The following is a 25,689-nucleotide window of genomic DNA, read 5'->3' as shown; positions in this document are numbered from 1 at the left end:
AGCTTATAACTTGAGTCCTTTCTCAGAGCGATGCTTTGAGTTCCACGTCGCGGGTGACATTTCAGGCGGGCGGATAGGGCGGCGCGCTTTCGCCCTGGCACGCGCTTCTCTCGTGGGCAATCGTAAGTACTGTGGACAAAACAGTTTTTGTTATGAAATTAAAGTGTTATTTACGTGTGTTAGTTGAAGACGCTTAGGCGTCTGATATACATAGACAGACGTTTGGTAGGTAAAGCACGACGTGCTTATCAAATATCGGTGTCATGGTTTCTATTAAAAATCTAATTTATATGCGAGTTGTGTATCTACCTACACATCTCATATCTCTATTGCTTTTCGCATTAATTCAACTTAATTCCCACTTTGGTAAACTTACATAAACTTGTATTATTTTCTACCTCTGTAAGTAGAGGTTATAAAAACTGATTATAAACAATTTTTGCACACTGTACCCAATTATTCAAAAAGGCATCCGATGCTCGTTAGAGAGGGATATCGTCAAGGCTGTGCAGACTTGCGTGACTACTGCTCACCAGCTCAACCAAGCCGACTTACCGTCAGACTATATCCGACCGTCATCGCATCAGCGCGGTAGGACTTCAGTAGCAAAACAAAAAGTACCGACACTTCAACCACCGTTATAGAAACTATCAGTAAAAGAAAACTATGGCAAACAAAACCTAATTATGGACCTGCCGCCTGCCCCTACCCAAGACCCCCGCTACGACTTCATAGGACTCTTCACGTTGAAAGCCCTTAAGTTGAAACCAGAAAAATGGCTTCGAGTTATAACTACAGAGGAGTACAAAGCCGTAGTGGACCAGTTCCTCAACCAGCCTCTGCCTTTGCTGTTGGTAGTAGTGTTGACGAATGCCAACCAGCTCGTCCCGGTGGTGTCCTTTCCGTGCAATTTGAAGAACAAGTCATGTTACTTTGTGAAGTCCATGCCAGATGTCGTCCCGAAGGAAGGGTGTGGTGAAATGCTTATTTATGGTAAGTGTGCATTGTGCAATCACTTATATTATTACATTTAGACTTCACGTTTTTTAGTACGAACCCCTCGCTACTAAGATATTTATTAGGGTGACAGACATGTGAATCTGATGCCCGTTTTGAAACAAATAATTGTGTTTGAATTAGGTGATCTGGCACCAAAACTAATAGACGAACTAGCGTCTTTGGTGGACGAAATATTCGTGCCTCTGCTGTCGAACCCCATCAACCACGAAGGGTGGCCCATCGTCGTGTCCCAAGATATCCTGAAGCAGATTCATAATTTAAAAAGCACTGTTAATGAGGTAATTTAATAAACATACCTATTACTTACTCGCCAACATGGCTACAATAGAGTCCATTCTCTCTGAATTTAAAAGCACAACAATTTTGGAATTGTCTACGGCTAAAAATAATTAAAACAATATGCATTTTTTTCATATGTAAGCATTCCCAGAGAGAGGAACTGTAGGCCTATGTATAACTTATTTTTAAATGTGTAGGTAAAAGGCAAAGTTAACGGCCAGACCATACTCCCTCTACCAGTGGGGGTAGAACTAGTTCACGATGCGGAGAAGCAAGTGCTGAGAGGCGAGGAGGTGGATCTGTACCTAAAGAGTGCCATTGAAGGCGTCGTCATCAAGTGGGCTCAGCAGGTCAATGACGTCATGAATGATGACTCTGCTCTGGCTTTTGAGAATGGACAGAATCCACTGCCGAGTGTTGGTAAGAACTCATTCCTCACTTTCTTTTAATTTGGTGCGGTATACTCGTATTATATTGAATTTCTGAAGAATTCAACTTTATTCACCACCTGTGAAGAAACATTTTAACACCGGGCCATGAGTATAATAATTAAAATTCTTTATTATAATCTTCATAGAGCTCGCCTACTGGAGGTCCAGGCTCAACAACCTGAACTACATTTACGACCAGCTGTGCAGCGAGCGCGTGCGCTGCATGTCCGTCATACTCGAGAAGACATCCTCTGCTTACTACCCTTGCTACAGCCGATTGTACAAAAACACCATCTCAGGTAAGCACCCTATTATTTTGTAAAGTTTTGAAGCTAAATTCCAGGAATTTGAATGATACGTATTTCCTAGTGTCGTAGTTATTGCATTTGAGTATCCCTAATTCTCCTCGGTAAATCCTATATTGTTCAGTTTCACTCACTCTTTACTGAAGCGCGGTTACCTACTTAATGATGATTATGTTTTAGCTTTAGAAGAAGCAAAAGAAATCGACTTGTATCTTCATACTTTAGACAAACACTTCTTCAAATTAGAAATAGCCGATTTCACGGAATGTCAAATTTTGTTTCGACCAATGTTTCATGTAATTTGCATGATTTGGCGAGACTCCAAATACTACTGTAGTTCTTCAAAGTTGATTGTGCTGCTGAAGCAAATAAATAATCTACTTATTTATACGGTAGGTGAAGTTGAATCAACAATTAACAAAACGAAAATTTCTGAATTAATTACATGTTTGATTTCGTAGGCAAAAAAATGTCTTGATCCAACAACCATCTTTCAAAGTGACATTACTGAAGCAGCGTTGCGCATACGCTTAAGCATTGAAGTTATAAAGGACTATCGGACCACTTTTGATTATTTTAAAGACAACTTGCAAAAATACTTTGGAGAAAGAAAAGTATCACCGTGGGTCTTCGATACAAACGCCGTTTTTGAAAGACTGGATAAATTTTCAGAACGGCTCACTACTATTCTGTGGTTTTTTGAAACGGTCTTAGAATTCCGGAAACTAGATAACATAGAAATAGGTGGCATCAAAGGTAAAATACTCAGTGGGGAGTTGAGGGAGATTTCAACAGAATTCGAATCTTACTATCAAGGTTTCGCGTCAAAGACTTACGATGTTCTCGACCCTGATGACGTAAGGTTTATAGCAGATTTCAAAGGATTTCAAGAAAATATAATTGATTTAGATTTAAAATTGGCAACTGTTTTAGTTGAGGCTTTTGATAACTATCCTACACTGGATGATATATTCAAGGTAGGTATTATAACGCTATAAATCAGAAATAATTTAAACGACAGTTTAACATGAGCTTAAATATTTTCAGCTGATCGAAATAGCTGGAACAATATTGGATCGTCCTTTGATAAAGAGTCAATTCACAGCAAAGTTCGCTGAGATAATAGAGATGCTGGACAAAGAAATGACAGCATGCGAAGTAAGTGTGATTCCTACAGTAGATTATACATGTTGTATTTAGTTGAGTCTTAATCAAACAAATTCTAACCACTTTCACAGACGAAGTACAACGAGCAACTTGAACGTCTTGAAAACTTCGGTATTATGGAGATTGATATTTACATGCCTCCCGTAGCAGGAGGATTGGCATTCATGTCGACGCTGGCTGCCAGGATCACCAAGCCTGTAGTCAGCTTTCGCAATTTGCCGCACCCGTAAGTTGACCTGGGTGGGGCAAATTGCGAAAGCCGATTGGAGACTTACGATCAACACTTGCATTAGACCACACCCGAAAATCGTGAGAGATCCATTTTTATTTAGATGCATTTAGTGCAGAATACACCGCATTAGATGTTGTAGAGAGTCACAAATGAAAATTGGAAAAGTGTAGTCGTTAGAGCTGTTGTTATGCACAATGCACATTATAAAATCGCTTTAGATTATGTTTTCAGTGAACAGATTTTGATTCAGTTTACCCGTGTATAGCATAAAGGGTGCGGATGAGGCGATCAAACTGTTCGAAAGATACGATAAACTCATTGCGGACATCAATGATTTCAAACATAGATATTTTCGTGGTTGGGCAATAAATGTGCCATACACTATTGAAGAAAAAATTAATAATTCGATTATAGCTCGTCAGGGTAGCGATTTTATATCAAACTTTAGTCCAAAAGTAAGTATTTTAAACATTTTTTACTGGCAAGTTGCAATAATTATGAAAATTGTGCTTATAACATACTAATGTTATTCAGATTTTAGATATAATGAAAGAAATTCATCAGCTACTCAGAAATCCAGAGTTTCAGAACGATATACCGAAAGAAGGTCTAGATTTATTTAAAAAACAAGATACTTATAGACTGTATCAAATAAACTTAGGGATTACGCTGAAGTGGTATAATGAATTGAGAGAAAATAGTCAGCAAGTAGAATTTGATTTAGTGGAGAAAGAAATAAAGGCAATCGATCACTTAATTGAAATAGCTGAAAACGAATTAAATTGGAATTCGCCAAGTATGTTTCAGTTAATAACAAAATTATTAATTTAATGTCTCTTTGGTGTTTGTTTGGAGTTAAATGATATGCCTTTGTTTATTTAAGATCTGTGGGAGCATTTGCAGGAGCTGCACAAGTTAGTAGGAAATTTATACGAAAGAATGGGAAAAGTACAAGCTAATTTTAAAGATATAAGAGCCGTTATGCGTGAGTGGGAGTGTCTACCTCTATTTGAAAGAAAGGAAGGGAGGAAGGTAATCAAATGGTTCTATGGTAATCTTTTAATAGTTATGAACTTGTAGGTACTTTAATTATTCCTAATACTATCGTAGGATACGCTCCTTAATTTAGAAGATAGGCAAGATAAAAAAAATAAACGTTATGATACTATAATCAAAACTGCCGAACGTATTCGTGAACTTATAAGACAGAATATGGAATTGTTTAACATGCAAGAAAACCAAGACTGTGAAGCTTGGAAAAAATACGTTGCTTTTGTCGACGATTTGATGGAAGACTCTTTGTATAAATGTATTGCTTGTAGGTAAGTGTCACCTCTTAATTTGAGTACAATTTTAATCAAATTAGGTACAATGTTTTAGTGTAACTTGGATAGGTATTATGTTGATACGTTCTTTATTTTAGTTTGGGCTATATTTCTGAGCATATGAACCCTAAACATAATCTGGCTCCATTGTTGAACGCTCAATTAGAACTTTTGGATCCTGAAATGGTTTTGGATCCAACTTTAGATGTAAATGATGAAAAAGGCTTAATGGCTATATTGAAAGGGATAATTGAAGACATACTAAAAATGTCCACCCTCATTGAAAGAATCGACGTTTCTAAAGAAACATCCTATGAACACGAAATTCTAAATAATAGCGTTATTATAGAAATTAAAAATGAGATCATAAATGAGGTAAATAAGGTAATAGACGACGCTAATAAATTCTGCAAAACATTTGAACCTTACTATTACCTCTGGTTAGAAGAAAGAGATGGAGTTATGGAGATATTTTTAACGTATGGAAGAATACTAACACTAGAAGAGATGGATAGGATTGGTTCAGAAGATGACGAAAACCCAGCACCTAAAACACGCGCTCCGACAATGAAAGGGTTTAGACAGCAAATAGATCATTTTGAAAATCTTTTCTTGGAGATTGAAGAAATTGAACCATACAAAGTATTTGATTGTTGGTTTCAGGTAACTCTTTATACTCTTATTAAATGAAGGAAGCACTGGGATCATCTTAGATTTAAAGATACATCTTTATACACAAAACTGTGTTGCAGGTCGACATCAGGCCTTTCTTGCAAGCCCTCTTAAATTTGACTAGAAAATGGGGAAATATGTACAAAGAACATTTGGTAGAGCTTGTGACTTCAAACTTGACTGATTTGGGTAATTTCATTCGTAAAGCTGACGAAGGTAGGTTGGCCCACTGAAGTCGAAATTTCAAAAGTTGTGACTTTCTGAATATCCTCAATTATTCTGATGTATGTTTTGTAGGACTTATTCAGCCAGTAGTGGAAGGTGATTATCAAGCTCTCATCAATGTGATGGGGTATTTGATGAACGTCAAAGATCGGACTGAAGCTACTGATAAAATGTTTCAACCAGTCACAGAGACTATCAATCTTCTCAAGTTCTACTTGGTTGATATACCTGAGGAAGTTAACGTTTTACTTCAGGTAGGTAATTAGTAATGCAATTAACCGCAGATTAGTGAAAATGCAGTAGAGCTTAGAACGAGTTGAAATTTCAAATCAGGAAGAGTTGTTTAAGATAAAATATTTTTAACCTTAATATTATTATTTAAGGAACTACCTCTACAATGGGCAGCAACTAAGAAATTAGCAGGAACAGTGAAACAAACAGTTGCTGCTCTACAACAAGCTGAAGTTAGTGGCATCAAAGAGAAAATAAAAATATTTGACGCACTAGCTATACATTACAAGGAAGTGTTTAAAAGATACAACGTATGTATTGACTGACAGATTTTTTGTTATTACCTATTTGATGCTCGCTTGTTATGAAGCTCTTTTCTTACGTAAAATATGAACCGACAGTATTTTATGCTCGAGATATTATCACCTATCAGAGATAATACCCGTGAATATGCTCTAATAGCTCATTGTAGGTTAATGTCTAACTATCTAGTAGATTATACTATACTTGTAATGCATAACATACCACGATAGACGAGGTCATTTTACAAGATATTTATGTTATACTTAATTATAATGATCTTTGCAGTTTTTTAAATTTGACTGTCAAAATCCGTACGAAGTGATGGCAAGAGTGGATTTAGAGATGTCTCATTTAGAAACAGAAATGAATAATATACAAGAATCCGGTTCATTGTTTGAAGTGAATGTACCAGAGTTTAAAATACTGAAGCAGTGTAGAAAAGAACTGCGAATGCTAAAAGTAATTACATATAATAATTTTGATGAATTTTACTAAAGTTAGGAATAAACGCTTATGGCTTAATTATTGTATGCTTTCAGCAACTTTGGGACTACGTATACATAGTGAAAACTAGTATTGAGAATTGGAAAACTACTCCATGGCGGAAAATTGATGTGGAAAATATGGACATAGAATGTAAAAAGTTTGCAAAAGAAATCAGACTTTTAGATAAGGAAATGAGGGGGTATGATTATTTTATTTCAATAATTAAAGAAACTTAAATGCAATGAATCTATTGATCACCAATGATGATTGTGTTTATTTGTAGTTGGGATACTTACATCAACTTAGAGGCTAATGTAAAAAATATGTTGACGTCTGTACGAGCTGTTGGTGAACTGCAAAATCCAGCCATCAGAGATCGTCACTGGGATCAGTTACTGACAAGCACGAAGGTTGGTTTATTTTTTTTAAGTGTTTCTCTTTATAAATGTTTTAAATGGAATAATTCAATATCAACATTTTATGGTTTATAGAGTTTGGCCGCTTTACCCTCAGAGCTTACAGTAAGTACACCGTTTTAATAAGTAATGGCGTGCAGGTATTCTTGCTGAACAATTTAATATGGAAATACTTATGATTTTATTAGATTCGAATTGTAATGGATGAAAATGCCACACTCGCTGATTTACTACTTCTGAACCTTCACGAATGTGTTGAGGAAGTAAAAAATATAGTAGACAAAGCTGTAAAAGAGATGTCAATGGAAAAAGTTCTTAGAGACCTAGATGCGACATGGAAAAGAATGGAGTTTGATCAAGATATCCATCCGAAAAATGGTGCCCTATTGCTAAAAGCTAGGGAAGAGCTGATAGAAACTTTAGAAGAAAATCAGGTACCCAGGCTTTGCGATTTGTAGAATATGCTATGTTGGATGAGTGACAAGCACAAAATAAATTTGAGATATTTTTTAGGTTTTGGTCCAAAATTTAATGACGTCAAAGTATATTGCGCACTTCTTGAAAGAAGTCTCGTGCTGGCAGCACAAGTTATCCACCGCAGACCAAGTGATTACCATGTGGTTCGAGGTGCAACGGACTTGGGCTAACATGGAGAGCATATTCATGAGTTCTGATGACATCAGGATACAATTACCTGAAGATTCAGACAGATTTGATAAAATTGATGCAGCATTTAGGGTACCTACATAATATGTTTTAAGTATTTTTGATTTGGGATTGGGATCTACATTTTATTTATGTTCTTTCTAGAATTTATCTATAGAAATGGCCAAAACTCCAAACGTAGTGAAAGGAACTAACCAAGAAGGGTTAATTGAGAAACTCGAAGATTTACAGAATGATTTGCTTCTTTGCGAAAAAGCACTCTCGGAATATTTAGAAACGAAAAGATTGGCATTCCCAAGATTTTATTTTGTGTCTTCAGCGGACCTTTTGGATATTTTGTCTAATGGTGATCAAGCTGATCTTGTAATAAGGTAAAACAATACATAGGCGATTAGATTTGTATTCCTAAAAAATACAGTAGGCATAACTTTCATAACTTAATATTTTTAGACATCTCACAAAACTTTTTGACTCAATGGCAATTCTGAGGTTTATTGAAAGCGAGAACCCTGAAGAAAAATTGGCAATGGGAATGATAGCCAAGGACACTGAATATGTGCCATTCCACGGGACGTGTGACTGTACTGGCCCAGTAAGTATCTGGCGTACTTTTAACATCGTGTTCGAGAACCTAATTCAACAGATGGTATCTATATAACTGTTCACAAAATTACAGGTAGAAATATGGTTAAATAGACTCCAAGACATGATGAGGTCCACGATTCGTCAATATTTTGAAGATGCTGTAATCTCTCTCGAAGTAAAACCACGAGAAGAGTGGCTTTTCGATTTCATGGCCCAAGTATCTCTCTGTGGTTCGCAAATTTGGTGGACCACCGAAGTGAATAACGCCTTTGTAAGAATAGAAGGTGGTTATGAAAATGGTTTGAAAGATTATTACAAAAAACAGTTGCATCAACTTAGTACGTTGATCACTCTACTGATAGGGGAGCTCAGTAAGCAGGATAGGCAGAAGGTGATGACAATTTGTACTATTGATGTCCATTCGAGAGATGTAGTCAACAAATTGATCTTGGCTAAGGTGGATGAAGGTTCATCTTTTCAATGGCAATCGCAACTGAGACACAGGTTTTGAGAAACAATCATTAGTAAATTGAAATCAAATGCACTGTTGTCTCTTGCTTATATGATATTAATTTTCACTTCTTTTTCACTGTCAAATGAATAATACTAATTCCGGAACATAACCAAATTAGTCATTTATAACTCTAGATATTTTAAAGTAATTAAATTAATTAATAAAGTTATGAATAAATGGTATTAAATTAGACACGCACTTTTTAATATATTCAATTTATAAATCAATTATAAAAAATGGTTTACATAATTTCATTTAAAGAATTTTATATTGGAATAATTAGCACACCATTATTTTTTTACATCTATAGGAGCAATTACACGTAGAAGAATTTCCAGTTTGCAGTGGACACTCTCCAAGCCTTGGTAAATATGTTTCTAAATTATTCACAACTTATAAATTAAAAGACAAAATGATGAAATATTAACTCTAAAAAACTAAGTAGTGATGTGAGTAATATTTTAATAAATCTTGCAACTTGGAACACCGTTTTTCAATTTGACCAAGGAAATTATTAATGAACTTTATGAGGTGTATCATTTTTTATAGATGGGGCAAGGCTGAAGGGCACTGTTTTGCCAATATCTGCGATGCGCAATTCAAATACAGTTACGAATACTTGGGAAACACTCCAAGACTGGTCATAACACCATTGACTGACAGGTGCTACATCACGCTAACTCAGGTTAGTTTCTTTCCATAGGATCTACTAGGAACTACTCACGAAATACTAGGGCACTATTTAAGGGGTAGTATTTAAACGAGTGACTGTAAATTTATGTTGTAAGTGTCAAAAATAATTAATGTGGGCTAAAGAATTACTAAGTGAGCGACTGAGTGCGAGTGACGAAAAATCAAAAGAATAGCAACTTACAAAAAAAAATTGAGTTCCCTAAAATACAAAATGAGAAGCTTCATAATATTTGAGCGACCTAATATTTGATTGAGTGTCAACGTTAGGTCCTGCATTTTTTTCAATATTTGGCAAATGCTTTTTTTATACTGAGCGGTATTTTTAACTTTAATGAAGTGGTTCGAATGCAAAAACTACTTTGAAAAATACTATTATGAGCAGCGTATTATGAGCCCACATTTAAATAAAAAATGATCTTATGAAATAAATATTTGACGGAACACTATTCTAGTAGCGAAAAAAATAAATCATTAAAATTTAAGGGTAGGTAATCAAATGAAACAATGTATTACGAAAAATGAATGAATAAATTTGTATTTTCTTAAATCGAATCAACAAAAAAAAAAAAAATAAGTCGCTTCTGTCAACCCAAAAAAAAAAGTAATCTTATTAATAAGGTTCATTGATTGGTACCTATGAGGATTGAGGAGCTCTACCTACTCATCGTCACTGTATGATAAGTGCTGGCTTGGACTTAGCGGGCCGGCCTCGTTTTCTTTTTTGTCCAATAGGTATCAGTTTTGCTTCCAGTGGCGGTGTTGTTAGTATGAGCCGAATTGCTAGACCCAAAACGTGTTTGCATACATATTTTGTTAAAAATTTGGGACAGTCGCCCCGCCCCCATTCGAATTCGCGCGCTGTAACAATCTGTAGTTTTCATTAATAAAGCGTATCAAAATAAAAAACATGAGACCTCAAATATAATATCAGTAACCAATAAATCATTAATAAAGCAGCTCACAAAACTTTGCTTAGAATTAACTTTTTTGTAGTTCGTTCAGTTAAACCTCAATTAGAAAAATCTAATGTATCTTCATATTAAAGTTGCCCTCTCTGTATTTCTAGTCGCTCACTTAGTAATTTAGTCGCCCGGATAGTATTTTTATGTCTGAAATGTAATAATCAAAACCCACATTTTGTAAGCTCGTTCTGGATTTTATTATTGATCAATATTCGTCGTTAGTTTGGTAAATTTTTCGCTTACTCAAATTCATACCGCTCAAGGTATTAAAACAGTATGCCATCATCAGTCGCAAAGTTTTTTTTTAGTCGCTCGTTTTATAATTCCCCCTATTTAAGTTGTGAGCCTCGACAACATAACGTGTTGTTAGACGACATCTGATGATTCTGATGAAAAGTTTGTAATTTTTGACTATAACCTTATTCAAAACTTTTTAACATTTGAGCACGTTTTGTATTATTAACATTGAATTGAAAATTATCTTGACTACAAAAACATGGAATTGACTTGCGGAAATTTTCGCGCGAAGATTTATTATGACTTTCGACGTGGTTAATCAATACAAAACTGAAGCGGTCAGCTAAATTTCACTTTTGGTGATAAAGGTCTATCCTTTACCATTGTAAAACGCTAGTTTAAGAAGTATAATATTGTATGTCATTGGCTCACCAGTGAACTTTGCGAAAGTCGTCCAAAATGACTAATTGTGGCGGAAAACATTGATGTTGTCAGAAAAATGGAAGAGAAACCTCGTCATGTGATATATCGTAGGATTGAGATAATACTAGGCATGAATTCCACCAGCAGTAATAAAATATTGTATGACCATATTATGGTTAATACGTTTTTTTCTCGCTGGATGTCACAAAATTTTTCAAACGCTCAATAGGACGCTTGTGTCGTTTAGTCCTTGGAAATGTTTGATAAATACGTTTAAAAAGCATTAAAAACCGTTTTTGAAATTGTGACAGTTGACGAATTAAGGATCTATGCATAATGATCCTGAAAATAAACAGCTATCGACTATAGAGGTTTTTTAAGATGAACCAATTCCAACAAAAGTCCCATGCGCTCGGAACACTTTGAAACTTACGGTCGCCTATTTTTCCGAAATATCCGATTATGTGACAGAAACATCACTAGAGAAATTTAGAATGGTTAATTCTTAATAGTAAACAGCCACTTTTTTTCCAAAAGTCTTCAGTTTATAAGGGAAACTGACCAGCATAGTCGAATCGCCATTCGTGACGAAAATGTGAGCTTTTACACGTCTCGTCAAACAACTGACTATTTGAACACTCAAAATATGAAATAAACAGGTCCAACGCTACAAAATTCTTGCTTGGAATCTAAACACTTCTTTTGGTACCCATATATTAAAATTAAATGCGTGAACAGCGATTTGTGTAGCCAGAAGCAACTGTCGGTGCGGTCAAAAACCATGCTTTGGCGGTGCCTCAAGCTGAGTGGAAAAAATGCTATGAAAAGTATTTCGAACACATTAAAAAGTACATAAATCATGAAAAACAATACCAATAAACGCAATCAATACCATTTTAATAATAAACTACTTTGTTTTCATAGTTAGGCTCACAACTTAAATAGTGTCCCACGTATACATTATTTTAAACGTGGTTAATAACTTTTTTGTTCCTTTAAAGTCTTTACATCTTATAATGGGAGGAGGCCCAGCAGGCCCAGCTGGTACAGGGAAAACAGAAACTACGAAAGACTTAGGAAGAGCTTTGGGCATTATGGTTTATGTCTTCAACTGCTCTGAGCAAATGGATTATCAGGTAAATAAAGAAGTACCTAATTCATATAATAGTACCACTGTAGAATGTTAAATCTTATAAAATTTTGGTTTTCAGTCTTGTGGTAATATTTATAAAGGATTAGCACAAACAGGAGCTTGGGGATGCTTTGATGAGTTCAACAGGATCTCTGTTGAAGTGCTATCCGTAGTAGCAGTACAAGTGAAATCTATACAGGATGCCATAAGGTAAGATACCTAGCAATCAAAAAGGTTTTTTTTATTAAGATTGTCCAAAAGCTACAATATTGCCTATTTTTGTGATATTTCAGGGACAAAAAACAGCAGTTCAATTTCATGGGAGAAATAATATCATTAGTACCAAGCGTTGGAGTATTTGTAACAATGAATCCAGGTTATGCAGGCAGAACGGAATTGCCAGAAAATCTAAAGGCATTGTTCAGACCTTGCGCCATGGTTGTACCAGATTTCGAATTAATTTGTGAAATCATGTTGGTAGCTGAAGGTTTTCAAGAGGCAAAAATCCTTGCGAGCAAGTTCATAACTTTGTACACCTTGTGTAAGGAGCTGTTGTCAAAGCAAGATCATTATGATTGGGGACTGAGAGCTATAAAATCTGTATTAGTAGTAGCGGGTTCTTTGAAGGTAAGTTTTAGCTGTACACACACTTTGAGGTCTTTATAATCGAAAATAGCCTAATGTTACATTAATTTGTTTAGAGAGGAGATCCTGGTCGTCCTGAAGAAGAAGTGTTGATGAGGACGCTACGGGACTTCAATATTCCTAAAATTGTAATTGATGACATGTCAGTATTTATTGGTCTTGTTAGCGACTTATTCCCGGCTATAGATGTACCACGCAGGAGAGATTTAGATTTTGAGAAGATTGTAAAGCAAGCAGCTAGAGATCTTCTCCTGCAAGCTGAAGACAATTTCGTTATGAAGGTTGTCCAATTAGAAGAGTTATTGGAGGTGCGGCATTCTGTGTTTGTTGTCGGTAATGCTGGTTGTGGCAAAACTCAAGTATGGAAAACTCTTTTCAAAACGTACCAAAACATTGAAAAGAAACCAATCTTCAACGATTTGAATCCAAAAGCAGTAACCAATGATGAATTGTTTGGTATCATCAATCCAGCAACCAGAGAATGGAAAGATGGTCTCTTCTCGGTTATAATGAGAGATCAAGCTAATTTAGGGGGAGACAACCCGAAATGGATTGTCTTAGATGGGGATATAGATCCGATGTGGATCGAGTCGTTGAATACTGTGATGGATGACAATAAAATATTGACATTGGCCAGTAATGAAAGAATTGCTGTTACTCCCTCTATGCGGCTTATGTTTGAGATTTCTAATTTACGGACTGCTACTCCAGCTACGGTGTCTAGAGCTGGTATTCTTTATATCAACCCTCAAGATTTGGGATGGAATCCGTGAGTAAATTCATAGAGAAGGGTAAATTGTGATTTGGGTAGTACCTAATCAGTATGAAGATACTAAAAATGAAACTTTTATTCTAGTTATGTTACGAGTTGGATTGAAACAAGGGAAGATCCAACTGAAAAAGCAAATTTAGTTAACCTTTTCGATAATTACGTCCCGTCGTGTGTAGAAACGTTAGGAGGCAGATTTAAAACGATAACTCCTATAGTAGAGATGGCTCATATTCAGATGTTGTGTCATCTGCTAGAGTGCTTGTTTATCCCGGCAAATACTCCAGTCGGCTGCCCGAAGGAATGGCATGAAATATACTTCGTGTTTGCTTGTGTTTGGGCGTTTGGATCAGCGTTGTATCATGAGCCAGGGATTGATTACAGAATGGGTATGCTATTTGATTATTTTATTTCAGCATTAACTTAGAGTAACAGTAAGTTTGTGGCATTTTATTTGTTTTTTTTTTCAAAGAGTTTTCCAAGTGGTGGGCGAAAGAATACAAATCCGTCCCATTCCCACCAGAAGGATCAGTGTTCGACTACTTTATAAATGAGAAGAAACAATTCATTCCTTGGACAGAGAAAATACCAAAATTTGAATTGGACACCGACACTCCATTACAAGTTAGTACCTACACGGTATTATTGTTGTAAATAATAATAGTCAAAACAATTTTCTTATGCCCGACGATTGTTTTAGGCTGTACTAGTACCGACAGCAGAAACATTGAGAGTGAGGTTCTTTTTGGATTTGCTAATGAAAGACAAACATCCAGTAATGTTGGTCGGTGGTGCTGGTTGCGGCAAAACTGTCTTAGTTAATGAAAAGTTGCAGTCGTAAGTTAAAGCTGCATCTTGAAAATTTATAAATCAGGCACTTAGATTAGATACTCTTACTAATCTTTGATGTACTTTCTTCAGACTTCCAGAAAACTACGCCATCCAATCAGTACCATTTAATTTCTACACAACATCTGAAATGCTGCAGAAGATTTTAGAAAAACCTCTAGAGAAAAAGGCCGGTCGAAATTACGGTCCTCCAGGGAATAAGACTCTGATTTACTTCATAGATGACATGAACATGCCCGAAGTAGATGCTTACGGAACTGTTCAACCACATACTATAATAAGGCAGCACATAGACTACCATCATTGGTATGACCGTACCAAGCTCTCCCTAAAAGATATTCACAATACACAGTACGTTTCTTGTATGAATCCAAAGTCAGGAAGTTTTACAATCAACCCAAGACTGCAGAGACACTTCTCTGTGTTTGCTGTCAGCTTTCCCAATAACGAGGCGCTGAATTATATTTATTACTCCATTTTGTATCAGCATTTGACTAACCCGGAGTTTAGGATTAACCCTTTGGTTATAAAATTATCTTGTAAGTATTACATTAGACACATTTTTGTTTAATTTTTATAATAAATAAATAAATATGACTGTAATTATTTATTTCAGCAACTATGGTCAAAGTTACAATATTATTGCATAACAAAGTCAATCAAATATTTCTTCCCACTGCGTTGAAATTCCATTACATCTTCAATCTTCGAGATTTGTCCAATATTTTCCAGGTAAGGGAATTGTATTTAATTTGTTTTTAAATTGTAGTTAATTCTCACAGCAATTATAAACAAAAACGTGACAAATGAATTAATTCTCAGTGTTTATTTTAATGTCTCAGGGTTTTCTATTCACCACCAATGAGTGCTTACTGAATCCATCAGATTTGATTCGGCTATGGATACATGAAACTAGTCGAGTATACGGAGACAAATTGACAGAGGAAAAAGATATCGAAGCCTTTGCGAAAATGCAAGTTGACATGCTAAAGAAGAATTTAGATGTAAGCAAACTTCCAAGGGGTAAATTAAGATAATGAAACTAACTAGGTATGGAATACTTATTAGAACTATGGAAATTTTCAGGAGATAGAAGACCAGGTAGTTTTCAAGAAACCTAACATTTATTGTCATTTTGCTGACGGAATTGGTGACCCCAAGTATATGCCAATAGAATCGTGGGAGCATTTGAGCAAACTTCTCAACGAAGCTATGGCAAGCTACAACGATCTCATTGCAGCTATGAGCTTAGTGCTGTTCGAAGATGCTATGGCACATATTTGCAGGTTCCTAATTTTTAACTTCTTATTTATGGTGTCATCGAAAATAGACTTCTAGAAATCTTGAATCTTGCATAATCGTATTTTCAGGATCAGTCGCATCTTAGAGAGTCCTCGAGGCAGCGCCCTTTTAGTTGGTGTAGGTGGTTTTGGAAAACAGTCGTTATCGCGATTAGCTGCATTTATATCTACTCTGGAAGTCCTGCAAATTCAGTTAAAGAAAGGCTATGGAGTTGCTGATTTGAAGGTAAATCCAAATTTCCATATACCTTATTTACCTACTATGGTTAGGTTTTGAAAATGTACAATGTGTATTTAACTTGCTTAGTGAACATGTACAAATCATACATCACCACATTTTTACAGAATGAACTTAATGGCCTGTACATAAAAACTGGCCTCAAGAATGTAGGTGTAATGTTCTTAATGACGGACGCACAGGTGGCTAACGAACAATTCCTAGTGCTCATAAATGATTTGTTAGCATCTGGCGAGGTAGCTGATCTATTTCCTGATGATGAAGTTGAAAATATATTGGGCGCTGTGAGAAATGAGGTAAATTCCATAATTCAACTAAAACTCAAAGTTCTCTTTGAAAACTGATTGCCTTTTACACTAAAATTGAAATACAACTATATTTCTATAGGTCAAAGCAGCAGGATTACCAGATACAAGAGAAGTATGTTGGAAGTTTTTCATAGACCGAGTCCGTAAGCAACTGAAGGTGGTTCTGTGCTTCTCACCAATAGGATCCACTTTGAGAGTCAGAGCCAGGAAGTTCCCGGCTCTGATCAACTCTACTTCTATCAATTGGTTCCACGAATGGCCGCAAGAGGCTTTGGTGACGGTGGCCATGACTTTTTTGCAAAATTTGGAAGCGCTACCAGTGAGTGTTTTCTTAGAATTACACTCATTAGAATCGTGACATTGATTTTTGTCAGCCTCGATATTCATCGACAAACTCGAGCCAATGAATATACTCGTATGTTTCAGGAACCACTGAAGGATTCAGTTGCAAAGTTCATGTCCTATGTACATACTTCAGTAAACAACATTTCAAGAGATTATCTAGCTAATGATCGCAGATACAATTACACGACCCCTAAAAGTTTCTTGGAGCAAATCAGTCTTTACTCGAAATTGATAACGCACAAATCTGTAGATCTGTGCGAGAAAATAATAAGGTAAGTTATGATGATGACATTTATTACACATGCTGTACCTAAGTCATTTCTGTACTTTCGTATCAATCCGTTGAGTTGTATTTGAAAGGTTAGAGAATGGACTGGAGAAACTCCGCTGTACTGCAGTACAAGTGGCTGAGCTGAAGAAAAAGCTGGCTGTTGAGGAGATTGACCTGGCGCAGAAGAACGCCATCGCTGACAAACTTATCGAGAACGTCGGCATTGAGACTGCTAAAGTTACTGTTGAGAAAGAACTGGGTATGTGATTCAATAAAATACAGTTTTGTCTTCTTACACAATATTCACATTTTGTATAGAACTGCACGTACATAATAAGATGGATATTGTGTTTCTTGCCAGTCCCTAATTGACTTCTTAGGTACTGTTACGGTACCCGAGTAACTAATTAAAATATGTTTGTTTTATTCTCATCCTCATAATAATATAGCCGATGACGAGGAGGAGAGAGTTGCTGTCATAGCTGACGAGGTGAAGAAAAAACAGAAAGACTGCGCTGAAGATTTGATCAAAGCAGAGCCAGCTCTCCAGGCTGCTCAGGAAGCTTTGAACACACTGAATAAAGCCAACCTCACTGAACTGAAGTCTTTCGGCTCTCCACCCGATGCTGTGACTAATGTAACTGCTGCTGTGATGGTCATCATGGCTCCTAATGGCAAAATACCGAAGGATAGGAGCTGGAAAGCAGCTAAGGTACATAACCTAGATTTGTGAAATTTGAAATCAACAGTTGACATGACTGACCAATGGTTTTTTTAGCTGGTGATGTCAAAAGTTGACGTGTTCCTAGATGCCCTTATAAATTACGATAAAGAAAACATACATCCTGATGTCATCAAAGCTATACAGCCATATTTGAAAGACGCTGAATTTGAACCAGGTAATAAAAGATGTGCTCGACCACTTAGATTTCTTTAGTTTTGCGTCCACTTATTCATCGAATTATGAGAAGATACTTGACAAGCAATGTAAATTAAAACTAAACCCTATTTTAGAGTTCATAAGATCAAAATCAGCTGCAGCAGCTGGTCTTTGTGCCTGGGTGATAAACATCATAAAGTTCTATGAGGTGTTCTGCGAAGTCATGCCGAAGAGGAACGCATTGTTAGCCGCCAATGCTGAGCTGGCTGAGGCGCAAGAGAGCTTGAAAAACATCAAGGCTAAAGTAGCTGTAAGTATGAATGTATTCCAATCAGGTGGTGTTCGTTAGACGGTACTTGACTTATGCTTTGCGGAGTTTTGTTAAGAGGTTTCAAATTTCCAAATTTCATCAAAATCGGTTGCGAGGTTTAAGCGGGAAAGCGTAACAGACAGACAGACAGACAGACAGACAGACAGACAGACAGACAGAGTTACTTTCGCATTTATAATATTAGTTGGGATAGGCATATTACACCTAAAAATATTAACACATTATGTTTGGAAGGTCCTGTTTGATTCTCATTTTACCATTTAATACAGGGTTTAATCAGAATTTCTTATTTTAGGCACTTGAAGCGCTATTAGCTTCGTTGACGGCTCAGTTCCAAAAAGCCGTGGCCGAGAAGATGAAATGCCAAGCCAAGGCTGATGCCACCAACGCCATCATCTCTCTAGCCAACCGACTCGTCAACGGACTGGCCAGTGAGAATATTCGCTGGGCTGAGGCGGTCACAAAGTATGTAAATAGCTTTAATTTTTATGCAAGCTGCTAAGCTGTAGTTCCGTTTTGATTTAGGTACCGGTACGTTATCTAATTCCACATGAATGTAACTCCACGTGTAACTCAGATTATGGAATTACGTTATAAAATATGTACTAATTACGTGCGGAAACGTCTTATTAGCTACAGTATAAATAAGATAGACTGTGTTGCATAGAACACTATACATTGCCGGTTTTCTAATTAGATAAAAAAGTTTTCCGATTCCGCTTTTTCTGTTTATCGTTAGTTAATTAATGTTCCTCGATTGTCGCCATATTTTATTGTCACCACAAAGTAGAAAAATAAACGACACTGATTAAATTCGACTCCTAAATCATTTAATTATTACGAGTATTTGACTAAATATTTCTTTGGGCAGCGCATAAACTTTATCACTATATTCATTTGTTTCCTCTAGCTCGATCAGTTTTTTGTGAAGTGCTACTGGTAGGAAAATAAGATTTCCGCTATTCCAGCTTCAAGATACAGAGCACAACCTTGCCTGGGGATATCCTGCTGGTGTGTGCCTTTATATCATACGTGGGCTGCTTCACCAAGCCGTATCGTCTTGAATTGCAGAGGCTATGGCTTAACTATTTGAAGATGTTAGATGTATGTACATCTTTCCTTCAAATCAACTTAAATATTTTACATACCGTCTTTTATTATTCATGATTTTATGACTTTTTAAACAGCCCGCAGTACCCACAACTGAAGGTTTGGATCCCTTGACGATGTTGACAGATGACACGCAAATCGCCATGTGGCAGAACGAAGGACTACCTTCAGATCGGATGAGCACCGAGAATGCTACTGTACTCTCCAACTCTGACAGATGGCCTTTGATGATTGATCCACAGGTTGGTAGCTCTTACTTAAAATGAAATATTGTCCAATGCTCAATTAGTGACACTTTAACTTAATAAACTATTACTTATTTGCACAGCTTCAAGGCGTGAAATGGATCAAGCAAAAGTATGGTGATAAGCTACAAGTCATCCGACTTGGGCAAAAGGGCTACTTGGAGACGATAGTAGACGCCGTCGTCAAAGGAGACATCGTTCTCCTAGAGAACATTGGAGAGACTGTCGACCCCGTGCTTGATCCGTTGCTGGGGAGAATTTTGATCAAGAAAGGAAAGTAAGTTTCACGCAAAATTAAGCGCTATATTCAAATCATTTAAGGCTAATTTCACACATTAAATAACCTTTACCTACTTATCACAGGGCAATTAAGATCGGTGATAAAGAAGTAGAGTATAACCCAAATTTTCGATTGATCATTCACACGAAGTTAGCAAATCCGCACTACCAGCCTGAAATGCAAGCTCAAACAACCCTGGTTAACTTCACCGTAACCAGGGACGGTCTTGAAGACCAGCTCTTAGCCGAAGTAGTCAAAGCCGAAAGACCAGATTTGGAAAGCTTGAAAGCTGAATTAACGAGACAGCAAAATGAATTTAAAATCAAGTTAAAAGAATTAGAAGACAATCTACTGTCGAGCCTTTCGTCTGCAGGAGAAAATATATTAGCAAATCCTGCATTGGTAGATAACTTAGAAACGACGAAAAATACTGCTGATGATATTGAACGAAAGGTACGTACCTAATGAAGTAAGCCTATACAATTTTGTAAGATCTAAAATTAAAATCTCGAATATTTTAGGTAAATGAAGCGAAGGTTACTTCTTGTGAAATAGATATAGCACGTGAATTCTACCGACCAGCAGCAGCCAGAGCTTCACTTTTGTACTTCATTCTCAACGATCTGAATATTATCAACCCAATCTACCAGTTTTCCTTAAAGGTTTGTATGAAACATATTTTGGATACAGCAATTACTTCTAATTTAATTAGTCATTTATAAAAAAATATAATTTCAGGCCTTCAGTGTAGTATTCCTAAAAGCGTTAAGTCGAGCGGAGCCAGCGAGTGACTTGCAAGAGCGCATTAAGAACCTTATAGACTGCATTAGCTTCTCCGTCTTTCAGTATACTTCCAGAGGGTTGTTTGAGTGTGACAAACTTATATTTGCGTCGCTTGTGACCTTCCAGGTATATTCAAATACCGTCTTTATTATTTAATTGCTATCTATCAATCTTTTTTAACCAGACACTGTGTGTTACTTTTGAATCAATCAATGGCGCATTATGTTTCTTGTCTTGTCCATTATACTCACCAATGAAACCTTTACAGATACTTGTGATGAGTGAAGAAATATCTCCAGAAGAACTGGACTTCTTACTCCGGTTCCCTGTCAAACCACACGTAGCTAGCCCAGTAGACTTTCTTTCTGACCATAGTTGGGGAGGCATCTGCTCTCTATCTGGAAGGTTGGAGTTCACAAACCTTGATAGAGATATCGAGTCTGCTCCTCTTAAATGGAAGAAAGTCGTTGAGATGGAATGCCCTGAGCGAGAGAAGTTTCCTCAAGTAAGATTGTCTGTGTTCCTCTAAAGTTTAGACTGTAGTAATAACGACGGGATGAAGTAAATCTAAAATACCTGAATATTCTTTAGGATTGGGAGGATAAAACACCACTCCAACGTCTATGTATGATGCGAGCCTTACGACCTGATAGAATGGTATATGCAGTAGCGTAAGTAGAGACACTTTAAATCTTTAGATTTCGAATATAATGACAATAAGGTACCTACATTTTTCCTCATTCATGTAACACAATTTCCAGAGCATTCATTGAAGAGAAGATGGGTGGTAAATACACAGAAAATAGAACCATGGAATTCAGCAAGTCGTTCGAGGAGACTAGCTCTACTACTCCGATATTCTTCATACTGTCTCCTGGAGTGAACCCACTGACTGACGTAGAAAGCTTGGGTAAAGCCATGGGGTACACCATTGATGGTGGAAACTTCCACAATGTATCGCTGGGTCAAGGTCAAGAAATAGTGGCTGAGCAGGCTATGGATATGGCTGTAAAAGAGGGGCAATGGGTGGTATTACAGGTTGGTGCTTTGGTGCATTATATTAATGACGATAAACATTTGGATGAAGCATTGACATACTGATTATTGTTATGTTACAGAACATTCACTTGGTGAAAAAGTGGCTTCCGACACTCGAGAAGAAGATGGAAAGTTTTACCAGTGGTTGTCACGACGATTTCAGATTGTTCATGTCAGCCGAGCCTGCTGAATCAGCGGAGTCCCATATCATACCGCAGGGAATCCTGGAGTCCAGCATAAAGATCACTAACGAACCACCCACAGGAATGCTGGTAATTTTATTTCTATGGTCTTTTAACTCCATGCTGATAAGTCATTATCTGAAATCCCTACTGACTAGCAATGGCAAGATTAGGAAAGTCACAAATATTAATTTTATTCTCAGGCAAACATTCACAAAGCACTGGACAATTTCACTCAAGAAACTCTAGAGATGTGTGGCAAAGATACCGAGTTTAAAGGCATTCTGTTTGCTCTCTGCTACTTCCATGCCGTTGTAGCAGAAAGGAGAAAGTTTGGACCACAAGGGTGGAACAAAGTATATCCCTTCAACGTTGGTTAGTACCTACCTCTATGTTTTGAACATGTACAGACACTTATGGATTAGAATATAAATCAAGATTATTTCAGGTGACTTGTCTATAAGCGTTTTGGTATTGTACAACTATTTGGAAGCGAATGAGTTTGTGCCTTGGGACGACTTGAGATATCTTTTCGGTGAAATTATGTACGGCGGTCATATCACTGACGACTGGGATCGGCGTCTTTGCAACGCGTATTTAGAAGAACTCATGCAACCTGATTTAGTATGTTTTAATCATTTGTGCGACATTTGATTATGTTTTTAAGTAGGTTACCTGATTTATTGATGTGTTTAATTTCTGTCTAAAGGTTGAAGGTGAGCTAGAATTAGCGCCTGGTTTCATAGCTCCTCCTAATACAGACTACCCTGGTTACCATCAGTACATAGAAGATAAGTTGCCACCAGAATCACCTTACTTATACGGACTCCATCCCAACGCAGAAATAGGCTTTCTGACCACCACTTCTGAGAACCTCTTCAGGACCATATTCGAAATGCAGCCGAGGGACAGTCAGGCTTCTGGTGGAGCTACTGTTACAAGGGAAGAAAAGGTAAGGCTTTATAATTTATTCCTTAATAAGGCAAGATGTGATGACTTCTCTTAACCACAAAACGTTTTTTTAGGTAAAACTAATGATAGATGAAATCCTGGAGAAGCTGCCAGTAGAATACAACATGGTAGAGATAATGAACAGAGTGGAGGAACGGACGCCGTACATAGTCGTGGCATTCCAGGAGTGTGAGAGGATGAACGCCCTCACCGGCGAGATGAAGCGTTCGCTGAGAGAGCTAGATTTAGGCTTGAAGGTAAAATGAAGTACATAAACACAGTTGTTTCATGAATTCTACTAATTTGCTTTCACATGATCCTACAAAGATTGTCTTTTAACTTTGTTTTTCGATAATTTTGGTCGACGCTGTTTAGTTTTTACCATTTTGCATGAGGTCTCGTAGCAGCATTAGCTTGTTGAAATTTTAATATTGAAATTAATGTAAAAATGTTTTTTTCAGGGGGAACTGACAATAACATCGGTTATGGAAGAATTGGATAATGCACTATTTTTGGACCAGGTGAGTCATTGTTTTAAGTTACATTTAAAAGATATCCATTTAACTGGTTAACCCATTGATTCATCTAGGTACTCGTATTTTTTCAGGTTCCAGTAATATGGTCTAGTAAGGCATACCCTTCCTTGTTGGGGCTGGCAGCATGGTTCATAGACTTGACCCTTCGAATCAAAGAACTTCAGGCATGGGCCACTGACTTTATTGTAAGTAAAGTATTATATTTGTTCAAAAGATATTTGAATAAGCAGCTACCTACCTATTATTTATTTCCATATTTCAGCTACCACCATCAATATGGCTACCAGGTTTCTTCAACCCTCAGAGTCTTCTGACAGCTATAATGCAAAGCACAGCTCGAAAGTATGAGTTGCCTCTGGATAAAATGTGTCTCCAGTGTGATGTTACGAAGAAAATGATAAAAGATTTCACGTGAGCTTATCTTACACCTACTTCAGAATGAATTTGCTTGATTTTGCGAATGTTGTAATTGAACAATATTTGATAATGTCTCCAGGATCGTAGACGCCAGGTCAGGTCCTCAAGACGGAGCGTTCGTCCACGGACTGCTGATGGAAGGTGCCCGCTGGGACGTCCTGGCGGGGGTTATCGCAGACTCTTTGCTAAAGGAACTCTTTCCACCAATGGCAGTCATCAATATTAGGGTATGTTTGAGGTAACTTAGGGCACGCAGAACTGACGGCTGATGGGGCAACAAGGTTCTGGAATGGAGAACACGCACCGACAAGCGCATCGTGTGACTTCCACCCATAACAGATTGTGATTTTATAAACTTGCGGGAAGTCGTTGGGTGACTGGGTGTAGGCTGCTACTAACCGGCTAATTTGGAAATCATTGGGGGAGGTCTATGATCAGCAGTGGACGTCCTGTGGCTGAAAGTATGATGATGATCAAAATAGTATATGATGACCATTGATGTATTTCACAGGCGATCACCCAGGACAAGCAGGACCTGCGCAACATGTACGAGTGCCCGGTGTACAAGACGCGCACGCGCGGGCCCACCTACGTCTGGACCTTCAACCTCAAGACCAAGGACAAGCCCTCCAAGTGGACCCTCGCCGGAGCCGCGTTGCTGCTGCAAATATAAATAAAATATCCCAATAAAATAAATCGATATACTGACACGATCTACACTAGAGTAGATCGTGGGAAGCACCTAAGTGCGGGAGCACAGGGCCGGTTGCTGTGCAGCAGTGGACGCCTTGGGCTAAAACGAACGAAACGAAGTAACAAATATTGTGATATTAAAATAGGTATTCTAAGTTCTTGCTTTATGTTTGCCTGAATACAAAACCTTTGCCTTTATTCAATCACTTAAAAGTTTGCTATGTAACGATACGAGATCACTCACTAACGTACTAACTTTACACTCGCCAGATGATCAAGTAAATAAATTACCTAGTCAATTTATTATAATTTGTGTTTAGAATAATAAGAACCTCAAATGACTTTGATAGAACACCACCAATTGTTAAAAAATCACCTTTGGGTACAAAAGGTAAAGAAAAACTCAATAATTATACAAATTTATAATCCAACTGCATTTAAATCATTTGAAATTCCCTAAATAAAAGAAACCTGTTGATCGTTGACACAATAAAAAATTGCTAATTTAGGATAAAATAAAAGTGCAAATAAGTAAGTATGACTAATTCTGAGGTGATGTCATCTTTAATTATGCAGCTTTTGTGAACACAAATGACACAATACTTTTAAAACATTGATCGATGTGGATAGTAAAATTCCATTACAAAGAGGCAAAAGGAATTTAAAAATGTACAACAGATAAAATGATGAAACGTCTTAAAATTATGTCCATGAAAAAGTTGTTCTTTCGATATTGGAAGTTTTACCCGATTTGGCAAATTGTCGTATAGAAATTCTTAGGTATTATCAAGGGATTTTTGATACATAGCGACAAATATAATAACACGCATTGTTTCAAGTAACGGGATTATACTCGCCTCTCGTTTCCATCGCTGCAACTCCTGTGCAGCCAGGATCTACAGCATGACCGTTAATGAAAACCCAACCAGTGACCGTGAAGTAGTAAATATTTTAATAATATTAAAATACCAATTGCCAGTCAATTCCTATGATGAAGTGACAATAGCTTATTGAGGACAGATTCTGCATGGTTAAATACTTTCTCTCAAATTACGACCTGCCATTTGTTACACGGAACTGTAGACTTTTTCGCCTCATTAATCATGATACGGTGTTATTCTCACAAGTAAATTATAATGAGGCGGTGTCTGTTGATAACTGTATCTAAATGAGCAGGTAAAACATCTTATTGCTGTCGAACAAACATCCTCTT

The 25,689-nt window shown here is 37.0% G+C and overlaps 2 protein-coding genes across 2 annotated transcripts; both read left to right on the top strand.

Annotated features, from left to right (window-relative positions):
• Nucleotides 1-686: 686 nt before the first annotated feature.
• LOC135071438 (dynein beta chain, ciliary-like) lies at nt 687-6,213 on the top strand. Its single transcript, XM_063965254.1, has 12 exons — nt 687-993; nt 1,141-1,298; nt 1,497-1,719; nt 1,877-2,029; nt 2,216-2,427; nt 2,497-3,012; nt 3,083-3,193; nt 3,274-3,428; nt 4,858-5,134; nt 5,512-5,647; nt 5,729-5,910; nt 6,040-6,213. The coding sequence occupies exons 1-12, from the start codon at nt 687-689 to the stop codon at nt 6,211-6,213; spliced, it is 2,604 nt and encodes an 867-aa protein (XP_063821324.1).
• On the top strand, nt 6,146-24,852 carry LOC135073760 (dynein beta chain, ciliary-like). Its single transcript, XM_063967934.1, has 49 exons — nt 6,146-6,198; nt 6,476-6,649; nt 6,730-6,875; nt 6,960-7,086; nt 7,281-7,526; nt 7,606-7,830; nt 7,903-8,129; nt 8,209-8,350; nt 8,435-8,847; nt 9,407-9,542; nt 12,174-12,308; nt 12,384-12,514; nt 12,598-12,931; nt 13,006-13,718; nt 13,806-14,107; nt 14,191-14,342; nt 14,419-14,555; nt 14,640-15,106; nt 15,184-15,299; nt 15,410-15,571; nt 15,654-15,853; nt 15,938-16,094; nt 16,214-16,402; nt 16,494-16,733; nt 16,841-17,031; nt 17,120-17,289; nt 17,480-17,742; nt 17,809-17,929; nt 18,045-18,220; nt 18,537-18,698; nt 19,217-19,345; nt 19,429-19,593; nt 19,680-19,873; nt 19,960-20,329; nt 20,398-20,538; nt 20,615-20,785; nt 20,928-21,164; nt 21,251-21,330; nt 21,421-21,697; nt 21,778-21,969; nt 22,083-22,254; nt 22,328-22,503; nt 22,589-22,831; nt 22,905-23,087; nt 23,292-23,351; nt 23,438-23,551; nt 23,629-23,777; nt 23,878-24,010; nt 24,295-24,852. Exons 2-49 carry the CDS (start codon nt 6,512-6,514, stop codon nt 24,454-24,456), a joined length of 9,666 nt encoding a protein of 3,221 aa, XP_063824004.1. The 5' UTR covers nt 6,146-6,198; nt 6,476-6,511; the 3' UTR covers nt 24,457-24,852.
• Nucleotides 24,853-25,689: the final 837 nt, after the last annotated feature.

Source organism: Ostrinia nubilalis, chromosome 1, assembly GCF_963855985.1.
Source record: "Ostrinia nubilalis chromosome 1, ilOstNubi1.1, whole genome shotgun sequence".
NCBI lineage: Eukaryota > Metazoa > Arthropoda > Insecta > Lepidoptera > Crambidae > Ostrinia > Ostrinia nubilalis.
Note: the sequence above shows the minus strand (reverse complement) of the source record. Positions and strands in the feature narration are given on the sequence as shown.

What these genes read in the sequence shown, in the direction of transcription:
- LOC135071438 (XM_063965254.1), top strand. Translation starts at nt 687, where the DNA reads ATGGACCTGCCGCCTGCCCCTACCCAAGACCCCCGCTACGACTTCATA. An exon ending in CACTGGATGATATATTCAAG is followed by an intron (nt 3,013 to 3,082) that starts GTAGGTATTATA and finishes AAATATTTTCAG; the next exon opens with CTGATCGAAATAGCTGGAAC. An exon ending in CATTCGTAAAGCTGACGAAG is followed by an intron (nt 5,648 to 5,728) that starts GTAGGTTGGCCC and finishes TATGTTTTGTAG; the next exon opens with GACTTATTCAGCCAGTAGTG.
- LOC135073760 (XM_063967934.1), top strand. Translation starts at nt 6,512, where the DNA reads ATGGCAAGAGTGGATTTAGAGATGTCTCATTTAGAAACAGAAATGAAT. An exon ending in AAATTGATGCAGCATTTAGG is followed by an intron (nt 7,831 to 7,902) that starts GTACCTACATAA and finishes TGTTCTTTCTAG; the next exon opens with AATTTATCTATAGAAATGGC. An exon ending in GGAGCTGGAAAGCAGCTAAG is followed by an intron (nt 17,743 to 17,808) that starts GTACATAACCTA and finishes TGGTTTTTTTAG; the next exon opens with CTGGTGATGTCAAAAGTTGA.